This window comes from Rhinolophus hipposideros, assembly GCF_964194185.1.
Source record: "Rhinolophus hipposideros genome assembly, chromosome: 24".
In the NCBI taxonomy this organism is placed as follows: domain Eukaryota; kingdom Metazoa; phylum Chordata; class Mammalia; order Chiroptera; family Rhinolophidae; genus Rhinolophus; species Rhinolophus hipposideros.
The window spans coordinates 24,280,864-24,298,101 of NC_138070.1; the positions used below are offsets into that span (position 1 = coordinate 24,280,864).

At 38.8% G+C, this 17,238-nt stretch overlaps 2 protein-coding genes across 5 annotated transcripts in view; one reads left to right on the plus strand and one right to left on the minus strand.

Moving 5' to 3' along the window:
* MSANTD2 (Myb/SANT DNA binding domain containing 2) overlaps positions 1–17,238 on the minus strand; it is a gene marked incomplete at its 5' end in the record, with an annotated part of 30,341 nt that overhangs the window by 12,136 nt on the left and 967 nt on the right. The window lies entirely within an intron of this gene.
* On the plus strand, positions 33–12,355 carry LOC308492606 (endothelial cell-selective adhesion molecule-like; the record flags this gene model as incomplete). Its single annotated transcript, XM_081037779.1, has 4 exons — positions 33–44; positions 10,784–10,985; positions 11,182–11,409; positions 12,282–12,355. 4 exons carry the CDS (start codon positions 33–35, stop codon positions 12,353–12,355), a joined length of 516 nt encoding a protein of 171 aa, XP_080893905.1.

A 17,238-nucleotide genomic window follows, 5' to 3' on the forward strand; every position in this document is an offset into this window, starting at 1 on the left:
AGAAAGTGGGAAGAACTGAATTCTTCCGTGGTATGTATGGCAAGGTAAGAAGCAAACTCAGCAAATCATATGGGCACGTGCCAACCAATTCTGCTAGTGGCTCAATCATTTTCTCAAAATTTGCCCCATTTCATACAATCGTGAAATAAGCACCATGACAAAACCACTGTTCTAACGAGTGGGACAGGGTGGTAACAGGAGGAATAGAAATAAGGCATAATAGCTATATAAACGTGTTGTGTAGAAAACACTGGCATGATCAGTCTAAGATGTCAGATGAAACAATAAAGTCCAACTGCAGGGAGGAGAGCTTGGTTATAACAGCAGGAAACAATGTTATAAGAAAAAAACAAGCAGTGAAACAGATTTTCAAATGTAGTTGTCAAACTGGCCATACTAGAAATGGATTGCATAGTTTATCTTAACCATCTTCGAACTAAATATGATAAATTTGAGATTCTTTGAACCCAAACAATTAAATAAAGAATACACTCATTTGCAAACAAAGTCTTAAAAATCACATATTATATTCCATAAGAGAGAGAGGGGAAATTTACATTGGGAGCAAGTCTCCAGGCAATGATGGTTTATAAAAGCGCTGAAAACAATACCTCAGCTTAAGCAGATGTGTATTTTGAAACAAACAAAACAAAAAAAGTCTTTGTTAAATTATCTTCTTCCTTTAAACTAAATTACTGCTTTATTTTAATTTACAACTCGTTGCTCTTAGTTAATTGAGGCAATAAAACAACACCGAGTTTATTTCAGTATCTTTAAGGAAGACTCAAAATTTCTTTAGTTTTGTTTTCTTACTGTGAGCACAAAGTAGGAAGAAAAAAACACCTGAAATAAACACATTTCTGCAAGCAGTAAGAGGATATTAAAAATATACATAGTATAAATTGCTGGATATATATACACACAGAGAGAGATGTACCACTTAGTGATTAGGAAGTCATCTATGGCAAAAATCCATCTGGGGGCCAGCAGAACTTTTACTACCTATTTTCTTAGGTTTCCTATAACTAAAATCTGGCAAACTGACTTGCCAATCACCTAAACCCTTTAAAACCAAACAAACAAAACCACAATAAAACAAAAATACAGCACTTGTTTTACACTCCCCCAGTTCTCAAAGCTACATAGGAAGTTTTGGCAAATGGAAGATCTATTCTTAAATTTTCCTGTTCTTTTTCCTCTCCAGAGAAGAGGATCTCAACTTTTTGGGGTCATAGATCCCCTCCCCAGAAAAATGCACATACAAAACTGTTCCCTGCAATTTCAAGGGGAACGCGGACTCTCTGAAGAGCCTATTTGTTAATAAGAACTTCAGATTAAAAAAAAAACTCTGCTCTATATCATGTGGCTATGTCTTCCATAAAAGAATATAATAAGCATTAGTCAGAAACCCTAAAACAAGGTAGACTTAGGTTTTGCAAGGAATTCTAACGATTGGGACACCAGTTTAAGTACAATTTGTTCAGTTTACTCAGTATTCTGCCCATTTAGATCAAGCAGCATTCAATATTTCCTTTAAGAGGTAAATTAGCCAAGTTTCCGTTTTTTGAAAGAATCATACAAGGGTGTCAACTCACTCTTTACAAAAATATAGCATTTTCTATTTCTTGGGGAAGAAACCTTTTTCTGAAGTGCAATCAAGCAATCTTAAATGATTCATAAGTTACGCTGATTATCTGTTTCAATTGTATCACACAGTACTTGACCATTATCTGATTAACTTAGTGATATAGAATCTAGATAAATTTCCTAAGGCAACAACTTGAAACAGGGAAACTCATACATCTGGAAGCAAGTACGTTAATGTAAGTTGTGACCACTTTCCTTTGTAGTCGCAATGCCAAATATCTTTCATAAAACTTTCTGTAATATACTGATTGACGGGGGCGGGGGGTGGGGGGGAACTGCCCAAGGCTCTAATGGCAAACCAGGTTCCAACTTCCAACACATTACGGAAGTTTTGAGTAGAAAAGAACCTTCAAGATCATCTAGTCCAACTTCCTCCCTTTACAAATATGGAGTCAAGGCCCCAAGACAAGTATGTCTTCAGAAGGGATTTGGCATATAAAAATTACCAAATGCCACCCACAAAATGTTGTTCCCAAAGAGAGCTATTCTACTAGCCTGTGAGCTCCATGAGTAGGGGTTACATCAGCCGTGTTCACTGCTTCCCTGAGCCCTGCATACTGCCTATCACATAAGTACTGTTCAACATATTTTAAGTAAATGAATTAAGGTAATTTAAAAGTAGTAAATCACTAGCAAGAAGATCAAATTTTTCTTAGCAAAGAAAATCAATAATTCCAAGGTGGGAAGGGCTCCTAAAATACTGAATAAAAGCAGGAACAGAAAGAAAAGGGCCTAAAACATAATAGATACAGCTATAATTAGCAAAGCAAATTAGTATCTCTGTAACAGAAGAGGGCTAATGGCAGAGGACAAGGCTGTTTTAAAAGTATCTGCTGGTGGGATTGCAGATTGGTGCAGCCACTATGAAAAACAGTATGGAGGTATCTCAAAAATCTGAAAATGGAACTACCTTATGATCCAGCAATTCCACTCCTAGGTATCTATCTGGAGAAATCCAAAACTCTAATTCAAAAATCTTTATGCACTTCTATGTTTATTGCAGCACTATATACAATAGCCAAGACATGGAAACAATCGAAATGTCCATCGGTAGATGACTGGATTAAGAAACTGTGGTACATTTATACAATGGAGTATTACACAGCCATAAAGAAGAAATCTTACCATTTGCAACAACATGGATGGACCTAGAGAACATTATGCTCAGTGAAATAAGTCAGACAGAGAAAGACAAATACCTTATGATCTCACTTATATGTGGAATCTAAAGAAAAGAATAAGTGAATGAACTAATCAGAAACAGTTTTGGAGACAAAGAGGAAAAACTGAGGGTTGCTAGTTGGGGGGGTGGGGATAAGGGGGAAGGTGAGGAGATTAGAAAACAGTCGGCAACCACAAGATGGCCAGGGGTTTTTGAAAATTAATTTGGGGAAGGTAATCAATAATGTTGTAAAGATTTTGTAGGGTATCCGATGGACACTTGTCTCATTAGGGAGACCACCTCAGGGATGATGTAGATGCCTGATCACTGCACTGTACACCTGAAGCCGAAGCTGAACAATAATAAATGTCAACTACAAGTTTATATGTATATACTTACAAGAAGCAGAGTACAGCATTAGGAATAGAAACAGTGGAAATGTAATGGCTCTGTGTGATGTCAGAGGGATAGTGGATGGGGGAGGGGGGTTCACACAGTGTGAGGGATATAAATGATAAACGTCTAAGTATTACTTTGTCTTGTGTACCTGAAACTAAAAAAAAAAAAAAAAAGTATCTGCCATTCTTGTTATATTTTTCTCTGGGGGCAGGTGTCACCTGCCAAATGGAGCTCTGCAGCTCTGTCCAAACTTTATTATTTCTTATGCCTTACCACCTAAATAAATATGAAAAATATACAGTAGTTCTGTCAAAGGTAAAAAAAAAAGGAAAAAGACTGGAATTGTTTCCTGGATTTTTGTAAGGTCAAACGGAAGGACTACCAGAAACCGAGATCTTACCTCTCTGGAGCTCCGGGCTCCCTGGGCTGAATTCTACCAGCTGTATTTCTTCGGAATCTGGCTATCAACGACTCACTTTTGTGTCTATAACTGGTCAGTACTGTCTTCATGAAGGAGAGATTCTTGCACAGAACTTATAAATAATGCAGGAAATTTTGATGCTCAATGCGTATCCAGTCCTCACTTTTCTGGTTTCCCCCATGCTAGCAGCTGAGGGTCTTGCCTCAAGGTGGACAATACTAATTGTGAAACCCAAACATCTTCCATTGCTCAAGGAACTATATTCATGTGGCAATAAAGTTGTTAATCCTATACCAGTGGTAAATCACAGGTACTCATACAACAGCTCCTACTTGCAGCAGCACAATGAAAGCCACACCCAGCATGCGTGGTCCTGTTTCAGGGCTTCTCTGGGATACAAGAATCCTTCTAGACATGGAATCCTCAAAGTGCTTTTCTATTTAAAAGAAGACAGGTCAAAAAAGTGGGTATCCTAAACTACTTAACTACTTCAGACATAAGCAGCAACAGGTGGTTACATTCATCAGACTGTCAGATAACAACACTGTTTGTCTCGAACTTCCTCCCCATAAAAGGGGGAAAAATCAGTTGTTTGGGGAAGAACTGCCTTGGGCTGAAGGTGATTTTATCTGCCCTCCTCCATCACCTCTGAAGTTGCTATACTAGCATCTCTGTTGAATTTTTTTTCTCAGTACTTCATACCCTGGAGCACCACCTCAACCTGGTATTCGGATGATGTTATAAATGTTAACTTTTATTAGTATGTGATAACTGAGAAAACACATTCAAGAGAATTATCTAAAATGTCTAGGATGGCAGGGAAGAATCACTCATCTTTTAAGTCCTCCCATACAAACACCCTGCCTTACGTACTAACTGTTCCACAATCATCACGTCTAAAAATGAAGAATTACACACGCACATGGGTACATACACACAAATTACAAAAAAGGTCACACAGTTTTATCGTTACAATTCTGTTGCTCCCTAAACACAAAGGTACTTTCTTCTATTCATGATACTAATGTTTAAAAAGGAAATTGTGCAGAGAAGTTCCTGCCCCCACCCCAAACAGTAGGCTACTTTATTCCCTTCATATGATGACCATGTGATTCTCTCAGTTTTGTAGCTATTTTCTTACTAAAAACCACCATCTATAATGCAAAGATAACCTATAATAATAGATTTCTCCATTAAGTAAATTTTATGTATTTGGTTGTGGGTAAAAAAAGAAATAATCTTGACACGGATAAAAAGTAAGGTTATTAGAAATCCTCCATCAAGATATCTGGATACAAGCATTAAGTCAAGATTCAGCCAACTGTTTTTAAAAAAAGGGTAAATACTGAATTACTTCAAAAACTTTTTTTTTTTTGCATTTACATGGTGTAAACTACAAATCGTGAGTGCATGAAAGAATACATCTTCATATTTGTCACATACCCTTCCTATGAAAAACATGAAAATAATGATGTTTTAAGTCTCTGCATCTATTCTTGGGCAACCTGAAGTTTAGAAAGCTGTTAGAAAGAAACTGAGGCAATCATAACACTTTTTGTAGCTCATTTGGCAGTATTTTTATATTTTATTCTTACCTTTATAAAGATTGCTAAAAGCAATGGTTGTATGAAAAAACGTTTGTTTTTTCATACAACAGAAATCAAACATTTTCCCTATGTGGCTCAATGTTTCGTATAACGAAGGTAAACTATAACTACCATTTTCTCATGCCTACTGGGTGCTGAGATTTGGTCTAAGCAGTCTACAATTATTATTCCTAATGTTTACAATAATGCTGAGAGGGTCCCAGAAAACAGCCTGAGGAGACTGCGTGCAGGTTTACTAGTGAGACTGAGAGGGACAGGATGGGCAGAGGTGTCAGCCGATCCCAGAGCGAGGGACGGAAGTTGGATGACCCTTCAGAGTTGTCCTGACTTGAAGCAAGGAGGCTGCACCTTTGCATTTCAGCACTGACCACTCAGTGGATTCAGGCTGCCACCTGAGAGGGAGCCTAACCTTGGGGGAGACAGCTTCCTTGGGCACAGAGAAGTGCCTGGGAAGAATCCAACCGGAAGCCATCATCAACCAGCGCTCCAGGCAGCTGGAAGGACGGGACTGACCCGTGTCTCATTCCTGGAGGTGGGGTCTAGGCAGTGTATCACACATGTGATGCATCCTTATTTAACAGAAGAGAACTACGAGAAAGGTAACAACTGGTCCAAGGTCAATATCAGAGTGTGTCTAATGTGAGTTAAGTCTTAGGTTTCAAGACTAGGACCTACTATGCTTCTCTTTAGCAGCTGACATTAAAAAGTATGGGAAAATCACCGGATTTACCTTTTGCCAGTTGCTGGGAGTCATTTTAATATACAGCTGAAGTAACCATATTTTCCTGGATTACTCCTATTCTCCCTGCATTGATTTCTTATTTTCTGATTCTATTTTTAGCTTTCTTCACAGGCTATTTTTAGCTTTCCTTTTGGGTATATTTATTTCATATTTTACCAAAAAAATTTCACATTTTAGGTATATTTATTTCATCTCATCCCCATCATCTCTCAGGAGAAGAGTACCCAAACCATTTACATTAGGTTACAATGGCAGGCGTAGGGTAAGGGACATTCCCTGGTATCCTTTGTCAGCCACACCTTTACCTGCTTTTACTGTCAAAAAGTAACTCTATTCCTTCTATAATTCAAACTTACTTCCTTTAAGAGGAGTTGGTAGTCCAACAAATACCATCATTTATAAAAGACTTGAATGAATGACTGAATAAGTCTTCTATAATAAAAATTTTATTTGTTTTAAATTCTTCCATGGGACTTCCAAATCAATGTTTCTCATTGTGTTTATCATCTTAGGACACCATGAAGTAATCTGCAAGAATTTTTTTAAGTTGTGTTTTCATTTCTATAAGAACCATGTATAAGCATAATGATGGCCCTCTGGGTGGGTGTTGCTATGCGATTTTGGTATTGCATTTATGACTATTTATGATCACACTGTTGCCAAAATACTATTTCAGTTGTCAAAATGTAATCGAGGTAGGCTGATGATTCATCAGGGAGCATTATAATCAAGTGGTTAGGAACAGGGAGTCAGACTGCTTAGTCTAGCTTCCCCACTTGCTAGCTTTGTGACGTTAGACAAATGAATCTCTTTGTGCTTCAACTTCTCCATCTGTAAGGCAGGGCTAATAATAGTACCTCATTCATAGATTTGTGTTAAATGAAAAATATAAGTAGTGAATTTAAAACAGTGTCTGCCTAATAACTTGCTCTCAGTAAATGTTAGCTATTATTATTACAAAATGACAGTCACACTACATGGAGATCAAGGTGCCTTATAAACAACGGTTAGTTCAAGTAGAGAAAAACAGCAGCAGTTTTATTACAAAGTACATGGCAAGACGAATAAACTCAAAGAACCCTACTGTAGCACTCAGTATCAGAAACTTGTTTTAAAAAGCAAATAGGTTTCAGCTAAGCTGTCCTCCAATATTAAAGGAATACTAGCTTAATTTTCTTTTTATTAGGACTTTTTATTAAACTTAATTGTTTTTGTATGCTAACATGTGAGATCTATGAAAGGCATCTATATGTATTTAGGTTTGTTACATAATAAGTAACATTGTTATATACACATTTTTGCCCACACATTACTCAAGTTTTAGAAACACCTGGCTGTATCATCACAGCTTCTTCAACTTTTTGATCATACTTCTTTTATAGAAAAAAAGCCAAAACTATTTAACAATTTTCAAAGGTTTATATGGCAGGAATAAGGTGCCTAAAATACTGACATATAAACGAAGAGAGAAAAACAGGAACCCAGAGCGAGGGTTCAGCCTTGCTCACTGGGCAACCTGTTCATAAGAAGCAGGAGGCAGGCAAAACTTAGCGTGAATCAAGCAAGAAGTTCCAATAATCCATATATTTTCTTAGAGTTCAGTATTACAAAAAGCATGCAGACTTCTCATCCAGTTTTTGGTATATGGAAATTTGGTGCATGGAGTTAAAAGATTCACCAACACTTTAAAAAAAAATAATGTTTCATAGATATGTATGTGGTTATGCTAAAATTAAAATTTTTCTCTTTATTTTTCCTCTTAATTTTGTAATGTGGTTTATAATACTTATATAAAGAAAAACAATTTACACTGCTCTAAAATTAGCACAACTCTGATCTCTCAAAGTCCACCTATGAACCTAATTTGCACACAACAAGGAACATTACCTGCTTTTGCTGAATCTTTGGGACCCGGCACAGGCTGCTCATTATCTAATGAGTGAATGAATTCTAACGTGGCACTTTGCTGCGTGGCAGGCCAACTGGACACATCACAATACAAAGGCATAATATGAAATGTAAATCATTCTTAATAAAGCAAAGGCAAATGAATTTCTATTTCTTGTGCATAATGAAAAGTAGAGAGCTCAAATTTTCTAAGGTCAATAAGGCTGATATCAAGGAATAACATATCTGAGAGGTTTTCTAATTGTGTTTATTGTTTTAAATTAATATATTTTAAATTTTATTTTCTATCAGAATTTTAAATTTTGTTTTCTATCAGAATGTAAGCTCTTTGAAGGCAGGGTTGTTTTGTTTGTTTGTTTTTCCCCAGTTTTGTTCACTGATGTATTCCCAGCACCTAAATCAATGCTTGGCATGCAAAAGTGGCTTAATAAATTTTTGCTAAATGAATGAATGAAATGAAATGCATAAAAATTCCTTAAGATTTCATATGGTAGTTGGGAGGATCAAATATAAGGTTGAGGTACCTTTTGACCAATTACACTCTTCTTTCTAAATCATAAACCAGCTCTTTTCACTTAGAGAAAAGTATTTACAAATTTAAAATAATAATAATAAAAGCAGTTTTTGGTAGATATAAACTTTATTCTGGTTTTATTAATATCAATCACAAACATAATTGAGTTATTTGGATAAATGAAGTAATATGAATGTAGATAGTAGAGAAACAATATTGTGAGTTTCAAAAATTCAGGCTATTACAACAAAGTAGTCTTACATAGGTTGAGAAAATGCAACTAGAAAACATATCTAAATAAATAACTTCCATTCTACTGCATCAATTTATATTGAATGAAGTATTATTTGGTTGCTCAAAATATGTAATTTATGAATACAGCCAAGAACACATATGTAAAAAAATAATGATGGCTGTTATTCCTAAAATGTCTGAGAATAAACACAGGTTTGTATTTTCCTAAGGAATAACAACACATCCCACTAAGTGACAAGATAACACTCACTTGATTAGTGCCAAGAAAAAAATTTTTTTCCCATTGGCTCTCAAGGACTCTCTCAACTAAAAATAGGTAAGAATTATACAGATTTAAATACATGCCTTATTCCAATATGTAGACATTTTTCAATTATTCAGAACAATGCAGGGGGAGGAATACTAGGCATAGATGACAAACTCCAGGTAATTTGTAACATATGCATACGAGGCACAGATTCATTAAGCCTTCATTTTGAACACTGAATGAAGTTTTTGCAATGGCAAATAGCAGGCAGAACACATTGCATGAACCCCACAACAGAAATGAAATTAAAGAGTACCTAATCACAGCAATTCTAACAGCTGTTTAAAATCTAAAGCTCTTTATGATACTGGTCTTTGCATTTGAAACTTGAGAAGTTTTTTCTCCCATTTTCCAAAAACATTACACAGATATAACTTTCCAAAGGGGGGAACCCTCAACCTGGTGATTTGACCATATACTTCTGAGTGCCCGGTGACAATTAACATTTTAAATTTTAGATCTGAACGTTAGTTCTTACCCTATGGTAATGTTACAAAAGAGGAAAAACAGAAGGCAGAATAACCCCTTCTGAAGACTGGGGAGCAAATCAGAATGCGAAAGAGTCTGTCTGTATAGAGCAGGGGTGTCCAAACCGCGCGGCCCGTGGGCCAACTGCGGCCCACAATCCATTTTTTATTGGCCCACAGCAAATTCCAAAAATATATTGAGTTTACTTAAATAAACCAGGTGAGGCAATACGTACTTCACCTCAAGTGAGTGGCCTGGCTGTTTGGGTATTTTACCGCATATGGCCCTTGGTGAAAAACGTTGAAAAAAGTTTGGACACCCCTGGTATAGAGTGTACATTAGAGGTAACAGAGGCAGGACTGTCCTCAAGTGGTGTTTTATTGGATCTCACTGGGTCCTAGAACCAACTCTAAAAACGTAAGCTATGAAGCAGTGTGATGATCCTTGAGGATACAACAAAGAATCCTCTGTAAGTTACAAGAGCACTGAACAGCTGAGTTGTGTGTCAAGTTAAGATCTAACAAATCCTATAAATTAGAATTTTCAGATTCTCCAAACAGCTCCACTGATACTGATATATCTGAAATCGATTCTCTTCTATTCATTTTCATTGCCACTGTTTTATCTCACCGTTTGTCTAGCTTACTGCAAGAAGCCTCTAAATGATCTCTGTGCTTCCAGTCTTACCCTTTCCAATTCATTTTCCACATTACAGCCAGTTTTAGAACCTCTTTAAGATTAACCATGTCACTCCCCAGCTTAAAATTCTTTGAAGTCCAAACTCCTTAGCACATCATCTGACCTCTAGTTTATGTCTCCAGTCTCATTTCTTACTACTTCCCATGTCCTTTCACCCTCTTCCTTCAAACCCTAGGCTCCAGCTACCTAGAACTACATAATATATAAGACATTTCACCAGAATAATACGGGACATGACTGGTTCCAAATTAATGGTATTTCTGGAGTTTTGATACCTTAAGTCTAAAAGAGCACAATGACTGAAGAAACTTGATCTCACCTCATTATCTTCTAATTCTCTTTCATCCAACTGCAGGTCATGACCCATTAGGGGGTTGGGAAATCAATTTTAGTGGGCTGTGACCGCCTTTCTAAACACGGCAAGGGGGAGATGAAAAGACAATGTATAAGGAATCAAGGACCGTTCTGGAGAGGAAGACCCCGGGGTGGTGAGAGGGTGGCGAGGGGGTCGGAGTTGAAAGGGGAGTACAGGTTAGAGGGGTTGAGTGCAGATAAGGGGTATCTGAGGATTGCCAGCTTTGGATAGGGGAACTGGCTGAGCCTGCGGGCACAGTGCACGCATGTAATAATGGGGAGGCGTTATGCCCACACCAGGTGTTGTCGTACATCAATGGAACCGTGTCAAGCCAACCCAGAGTATCCCTGGTCTACTCCATGCCCTCCCGGAATGTGTCCCTGCGGCTGCAGGGCCTCCAGGAGAAAGACTCCGGGTCCTACAGCTGTTTTGTGAATGTGCAAGACAGTCAAGGCTTGAGCAGGGGCTACAGCAGCAAAACTTTAGAACTCAATGTACTGGGTAAGTGAGAAGCACACACTTTCCAACACCTCCCCACCCCCAGGGGAGGTCAGGCAGGTCTCTCCCCTAAATGGCTGAGTGTGAAGGTTGGAGGAGGGGCAAATGAAATGACAGAGGATATACGTGTGGGAGTTGGGTGTGTGTGTGTCTGTTGGTCTCTAGGGTGTGAGTTTTTAACCAGTGTCCCCTCCCCCAGTGCTACCAGCTCCTCCATCCTGCCACCTACTGGGAGCGCCCCATGTGGGGACCAACGTGACCCTGAGCTGCCAGTTCCCGAGGAGTAAGCCGGCTGCTCAATACCAGTGGGAGCGGCCACCCCCATCTGCCCAGGTTTTCTTTGCACCGGTTTTAGGTGAGGGACTTCCGGAGACAGCTGAGACTGTAGCTGGGGTCTGGGACGATGAGAGGTACCAGAGGGACTGGGGTGAGAAGGGAAGGCAATGCTGAAAGGTAGCAGGGAGGAAGAGGAGGGGGTGGGGGAGGGCGTGGGGGCGTGAAGAAAGAGCCTGCCAGGTGCACCCCCTTGTTGGGCGCTTTCGCTTGCTGTGTAACTACATTGCAAAAGAGGACATATGGCCTAGTGGTTCAGGAGCTAGATTACCTGTGTTCAAATAGAATAGAACATACCAGAGTGTACTGCATATAGTTAAGTACAGTGTCGTTATGTTGATTAAGTAAGTTAATATTTGTAAAATATTTAGAACAGTGCATAGCACACAGTGAACGCTACATAAGTGTGAGCTATAATCGTTATTTGTGATATTTGTTTCAGTTGTACATATACACTATGTGAGTACTAGGCCACAGGGTAAAATACATTTCTTCTTGTATGTTCAAAAAGATGCATTGCTTTGGTTTTTTCCTTCTAGCATATAAATTTAAGAGGAAGATATATAATGGATATTTGCACAATTGCAATTCAACACTATAAACGTTATTTATCAAAACATGTAAATTATCTAGAATTGGTATGTCCACTCTACTGTTAGCCCAAAATTGTCTGCTCCACCCTTCTGCATGCTTCTTTACGACACCACCACCCATTCATCTGCAGCTTCTAAATCAGACCTTCACCATGGTACTTTGTCTTTGATTGAAAGGCATGACTTTTTAAACAGCTGATCACTTACAAATTTTCTAGAACAACTGCATTATTTGGATGTTTCCAGCTTTGGATTCTTGGACAAAATATATTTTACTGTCTTTACAGTTTGCATCATCTTAAGTTATGCTGCCTGCCTCTGGGCTTTTTACCCCAACTGCCCATCTGTCTCTACTCCCTTCTGCCCAACTCAGCTCCATTTCACCTTCAGGACCCACCTCCTGACAACCTATTGCACACCCTTGCCGTGGGCGACTGTAACACGTGAGCTTAATGGCAACACAATACATATAGGCCTCGCTCTCAATACTGTAACTGGTGCTTTAGCAGCCTGACTCCTCCACTGGAAGGTGGACACCTTGATGGGAAGTGGTACACAGCTGTATATGTAGGGCCTACTGCAGGAGCCACTCAAACTATTTGTTGGTGAATGATTAAAAAAAAAAAAATAGTTGTTATTTCAGACCTTAGTATTTATAGAAACCCTGAGACGAATCTGTCAATTGAGTGTGATTAAAGGGAATGGGCAAGATCTCCAAATCCTCCCCCAGCCACTTGTAGTCAAGAGTTAAGCTCCACACCTTTCCTGTTTCCTAAGGGCCGTGAAATGCAAGGGCCGCTCTAATCCAGTCAAGAAGATGCTGAAAAGATGCTCAGAGTTCTAAAGCAGTGCTCTTCAAAGGGGGTGCCCGTCTGCCTCCTTGAATAATTGATCGAGGAACCTTAAAACAGTAGGGATTCCTGTCATTCCCAGTCTTCTATGCATTTTTTAAGTGTGAAGCTTGGCCCCTTAATTTAGAATAACCAAAGCAATATAGGTTACAAATATTGTTTCTTTAAAATGTAAGTGGAATTGTCTGATCATCAACATTTTCAAGATATATTCGATAAAACCTACAGATAAGAACATTGGGTGGATTTTTCAGATTCAGAGTACATTATTCAATAAATTTTACAGGCAAGCTTCATCTCATTCACCTCACACTAGATTTAATATTTCCTACATCCTGTTAATGCCCTGTAAACTTCAAACATACGATGAAACCATTTTAATGTCAGCTTAAAAATGTTCTAGGGAGTACATGGATTTCAAAACTCTATTGGGAGTACATCAGCAAAAAAGTTTGAAGACCATTATTCCCAAGATGTTCTGGCCAATACAATAGCCACTAGCCACATATGGCTACTTAAATTTAATTAAAATTACATAAAATTAAAAAAACTCACTGTCACGGTCACACTAGCCACATTTCAAGTGCCCAACAGCCAACCGTGGCTAGTGGTTACTGCACAGTGTCTGTTGGACAGGGCAGATACAGAAAACTCATATCGTCACAGAAAGTTCCATTGGACAGCACTGTCCTAGAGAACCAAGAATATGGGTTTGTCCTAGCCAGCTGAGGTGATAATACTTGATTCCTTGCAATAAAAGGGCTTCCTCCCACAACAGTGGACCATTTTTCTTGACTTCTGTCAAGGTTCCTCCTACTCAGGAGTAAAGTGACAGGGACGGCAAGAAAAAGGAACCTTGAGCTCCCCACAGAGCTTGAGTGGGTAGCCAAGAGAATCCTTTCATAATATACAGAGTTCTTCAACACTCTGAATGACAACTTTTTACCTACACTGCTCAATGCAGTAGCCACTAACAATATGTAGCTATTCAAACTAAATTAATTAAAACGAAACTCAGAAGACTATTCAGTCACCATTTCAACATGTGCTTGTTAGACCCCAAACCTGCCAAACTGAAAGCCTAAATACAGTGCTACCTCGGTTTTTGAACGTAATCCGTTCCAGAAGTCTGGTCGAGTTCTGAAACGTTCGGAAACAGCCGACAGCTAGGCCTCAGGATCTTGCACTCAGCAGAAGCCGCGTCACATGTTCGACTTCTGAGGCGTGTTCGAAAACCAAAGCATTTACTTCCAGGTTTATGGCGTTTGTAAACCGAAATGTTCATCAATCGAGACATTCAAAAACTGAGGTACTACTTTATAAGAGAATGGTTGGTAGCCTAAGTCTACAGTCACGCACAGCTCAATGCTGGGGGTATGTTTTGAAAAAGGTGTTGCTAGGCAACCTCCTCACTGTGCAAACATGGGAGTGAGGGCACTGCCTCAAGCCTGGTACAGCCTACTACACACTACAGCCTACTACACACTACAGCCTACAACAGCCTACGACAGCCTACTACCCCTAATCATATACATAGGCCAAATAGTGTCATAGGTGGTCTACTGTGGACCAAAACATTGTCATGTGGTGCATGACTGTATACTTGCAAGATACACAGCAAGCCCGTCAGATTCACAAGCAGACAAGCAAACTGGAATACACAAGCTTTCGGGTCACAGTGGCATGGGAACAACAGAAACTGACTATGTGAAAACCGGAAGAAGGGGCAGGCAGGTTGGCTCAGTTGGTTAGAGTGCGGTGCTCTCGACAACAATGTTGCTGGTTCCATCCCCATATGGGCCACTGTGAGCTGTGCCCTCCACAACTAGACTGAAACAACTACTTGACTTGGAGCTGATGGGTCCTGGAAAAACACACTTAAATAAACAAGAGTGGTTTTTTTAAGATACTAAACTCTATAAATCTTTAAAAAAAAAAATGGAAGGAACCAAGTCTGAATCTTTCTTACGAACTACCTGAGTGGTATCCCATATTTATTGGCAATCTTTCAACGATAACGCAAAGGGAAAATCTTGTCTACAAACACCAGAGAAAAGTCTTCAGAGGTGGGCAGAGTCCATTACAATGATTATACAGGGACAAGGGTATCTTTTGGCTCCAAGTTATCTTTGCCCTATTGTTTCTCACAAATAATGACAAGGCTTAACAGCAAAAATAAATGACCAAATATACTATACTGTGATTTGTCTGCTAAAGTATGAAATTTGCTTCAAAGATTATGACAATTACTGATGAATAAATCTAAGCAATGTCCCTAAAAAATTAATCATTATGTTTGCTGGGCAGAAAACTCCCTACTACTTTTGAGCCCATTTGATGAGCACCAGCATTGAGCCAGCAAAGACAAGTGTTTTGGGTCATGCAATCACCTTGCATTTCACCTTCAGGCAGAAGCAGAAGGACACATCTGTTTCAAAGACATAAAGCCCACACTCAAGAGGCAAATGTTTGGAGAAAACCCAAAAATATGGGACTTGAGAATGAATTTTGCAGTGTATCAGATTGACTGACGGAAAGTGTGAATATATATAGCATGCTTTCAGAAGTGAATGCTTTCATAAATTCTAAGTCTAGAGATCTTTCAACTACTACAGTGTGGACTGTAATGAGATCTCTCCCTCTTTTGAAGTCATCACACTTATTGTCTGCTTTAGTATAACAGTGAGTCATTTTAGTATATGACACTTAATCAAGTATACCGTCCCGTGGGTTGTCTTGTACAGCTTTTTAACTCTGATGTCTGTATATAGACTTTGACTGCCCTGAAGCTCTCAGATGGTATATTACAATTTCTATTCATCCTAACATCTAGCAGACAGCCCTGTACACAGTGAGTGCTCAAGTATTTGGTGAATGGAGGTATAAAGAAAAGGCTTATACAAAAGGAGCAAAATCATGTAATGACTAGACAGAAAACCACCTATTTGTTTACCTGGTTCCAAAATTAGGTTGGAATTGTTAGCAGACAAATTTTCTTCTGGCAAACAAACAAAAAGCAACAAAGCATCAGAACCAAGCAATAATCTGTGCAGAACAGTCTCAAACACATCCATTTTATCCAAATGACTGAACAAATATAAATAACGGGACATGTCAGACTTCAAAATGAAACTCTCTGCAGCAATAAACAAATGTTTGTATCTGATTTTAAGTAAAATCCTATGCACTTAGAAAGATACATGTTCACTGGATAGTAAAAATTGTACTTTGGTAGCAAACCCAAGAGCTCTTAATTCAATTTCCATATTTACAATTTGAATACTTCCATTGTACAGATAAGAGGAATGAGGCAGTCCAGACAATGGAAGTGATGTGCTTTGAGGTTATTCAGGAAGGTGGTCAGGGTCCTAAGAGGCTGGAATAAGACTCAAGCTTTCTGACACCTTCGGATGATGAGATGAAAGCAGTTACATCAACATGTTGAAACTGTAACTAACAGAAAGTTTCATGAAAAAAACTGGTTCCTATGTATCTCTCCCTCTTTTCAAACTTAGAGGAAATTATTTACTGAGTTTTCATAATTTAATTTTGGTAGGTATTTCATGTACATGAGACCACAAACGGTGTTTCTTCCCTGTGAACCTCTGTTTCTATTTTGAAAAATCTAAAGCAAAAAGGATTACCGAATTTCTTTTTGCAAGTCTCATCAACACAATAAAGGGAAAGAAATTTCTGAGTTAGTTGTTCTAAATCGGCATTTTTGAAACTGGAATCTAAAGATTTGTTTTCAGGGGTGTGGGATTCTCAGAATTTTTTAAGGTTGTATTTGTGTGTCCATTAATATAATCTGGATTTCTTGGATATCCATCTCATAATTGTGTAAGGCTACGATTTCAGTGATCACATTTGTTTCTTTGCTTTCGATTCCCAAGGAGTTTGGGCAAAAAATGCCATCCCTACCAGTAAAGAAGTACACAGATATTACGACTATGAGCAAGTAGTTGAGTGAAAATGGCAGAAAGAATACTACCAGGATCTTTTAGCAGACACTATGGTAAAGGAACTCTTACTTAAAAAAAACACTTCCACATCATCTTACAATGCCAATCTGAACGCCTAGATTAAAAACCAGTAGAAACAGCACAACAATAATCTGGCTGGTGGTAAAATTCCTAACCCAAATTAAGCCTCTGTATTTAAACATCCAGGTACACAGCATAGCCAGATGTACACTGAAAGCTTTACTTGTCCCCACATCCGGCACAATAACTAAAGCAGGGAAAAGCTGGCTTTCATGAAGGAGCTTAGTCCGAAACAGACTCCAAGCCAATCAAACTCAGGAGGCATCGACACTCCAAATTCCAAACCAACTCTCAGCCAGGCTAACTCCGTGAAAACAATGCACTATCTGGCTGCAACCGAGCCTTTCCAATTCTCCAAAGCATCTCCAGTCTTACTGGTCCTTCACAGCTCAAGTCAGCAGCAAGACGACTGACACAAAAGCCGGCCGTCCGAAGG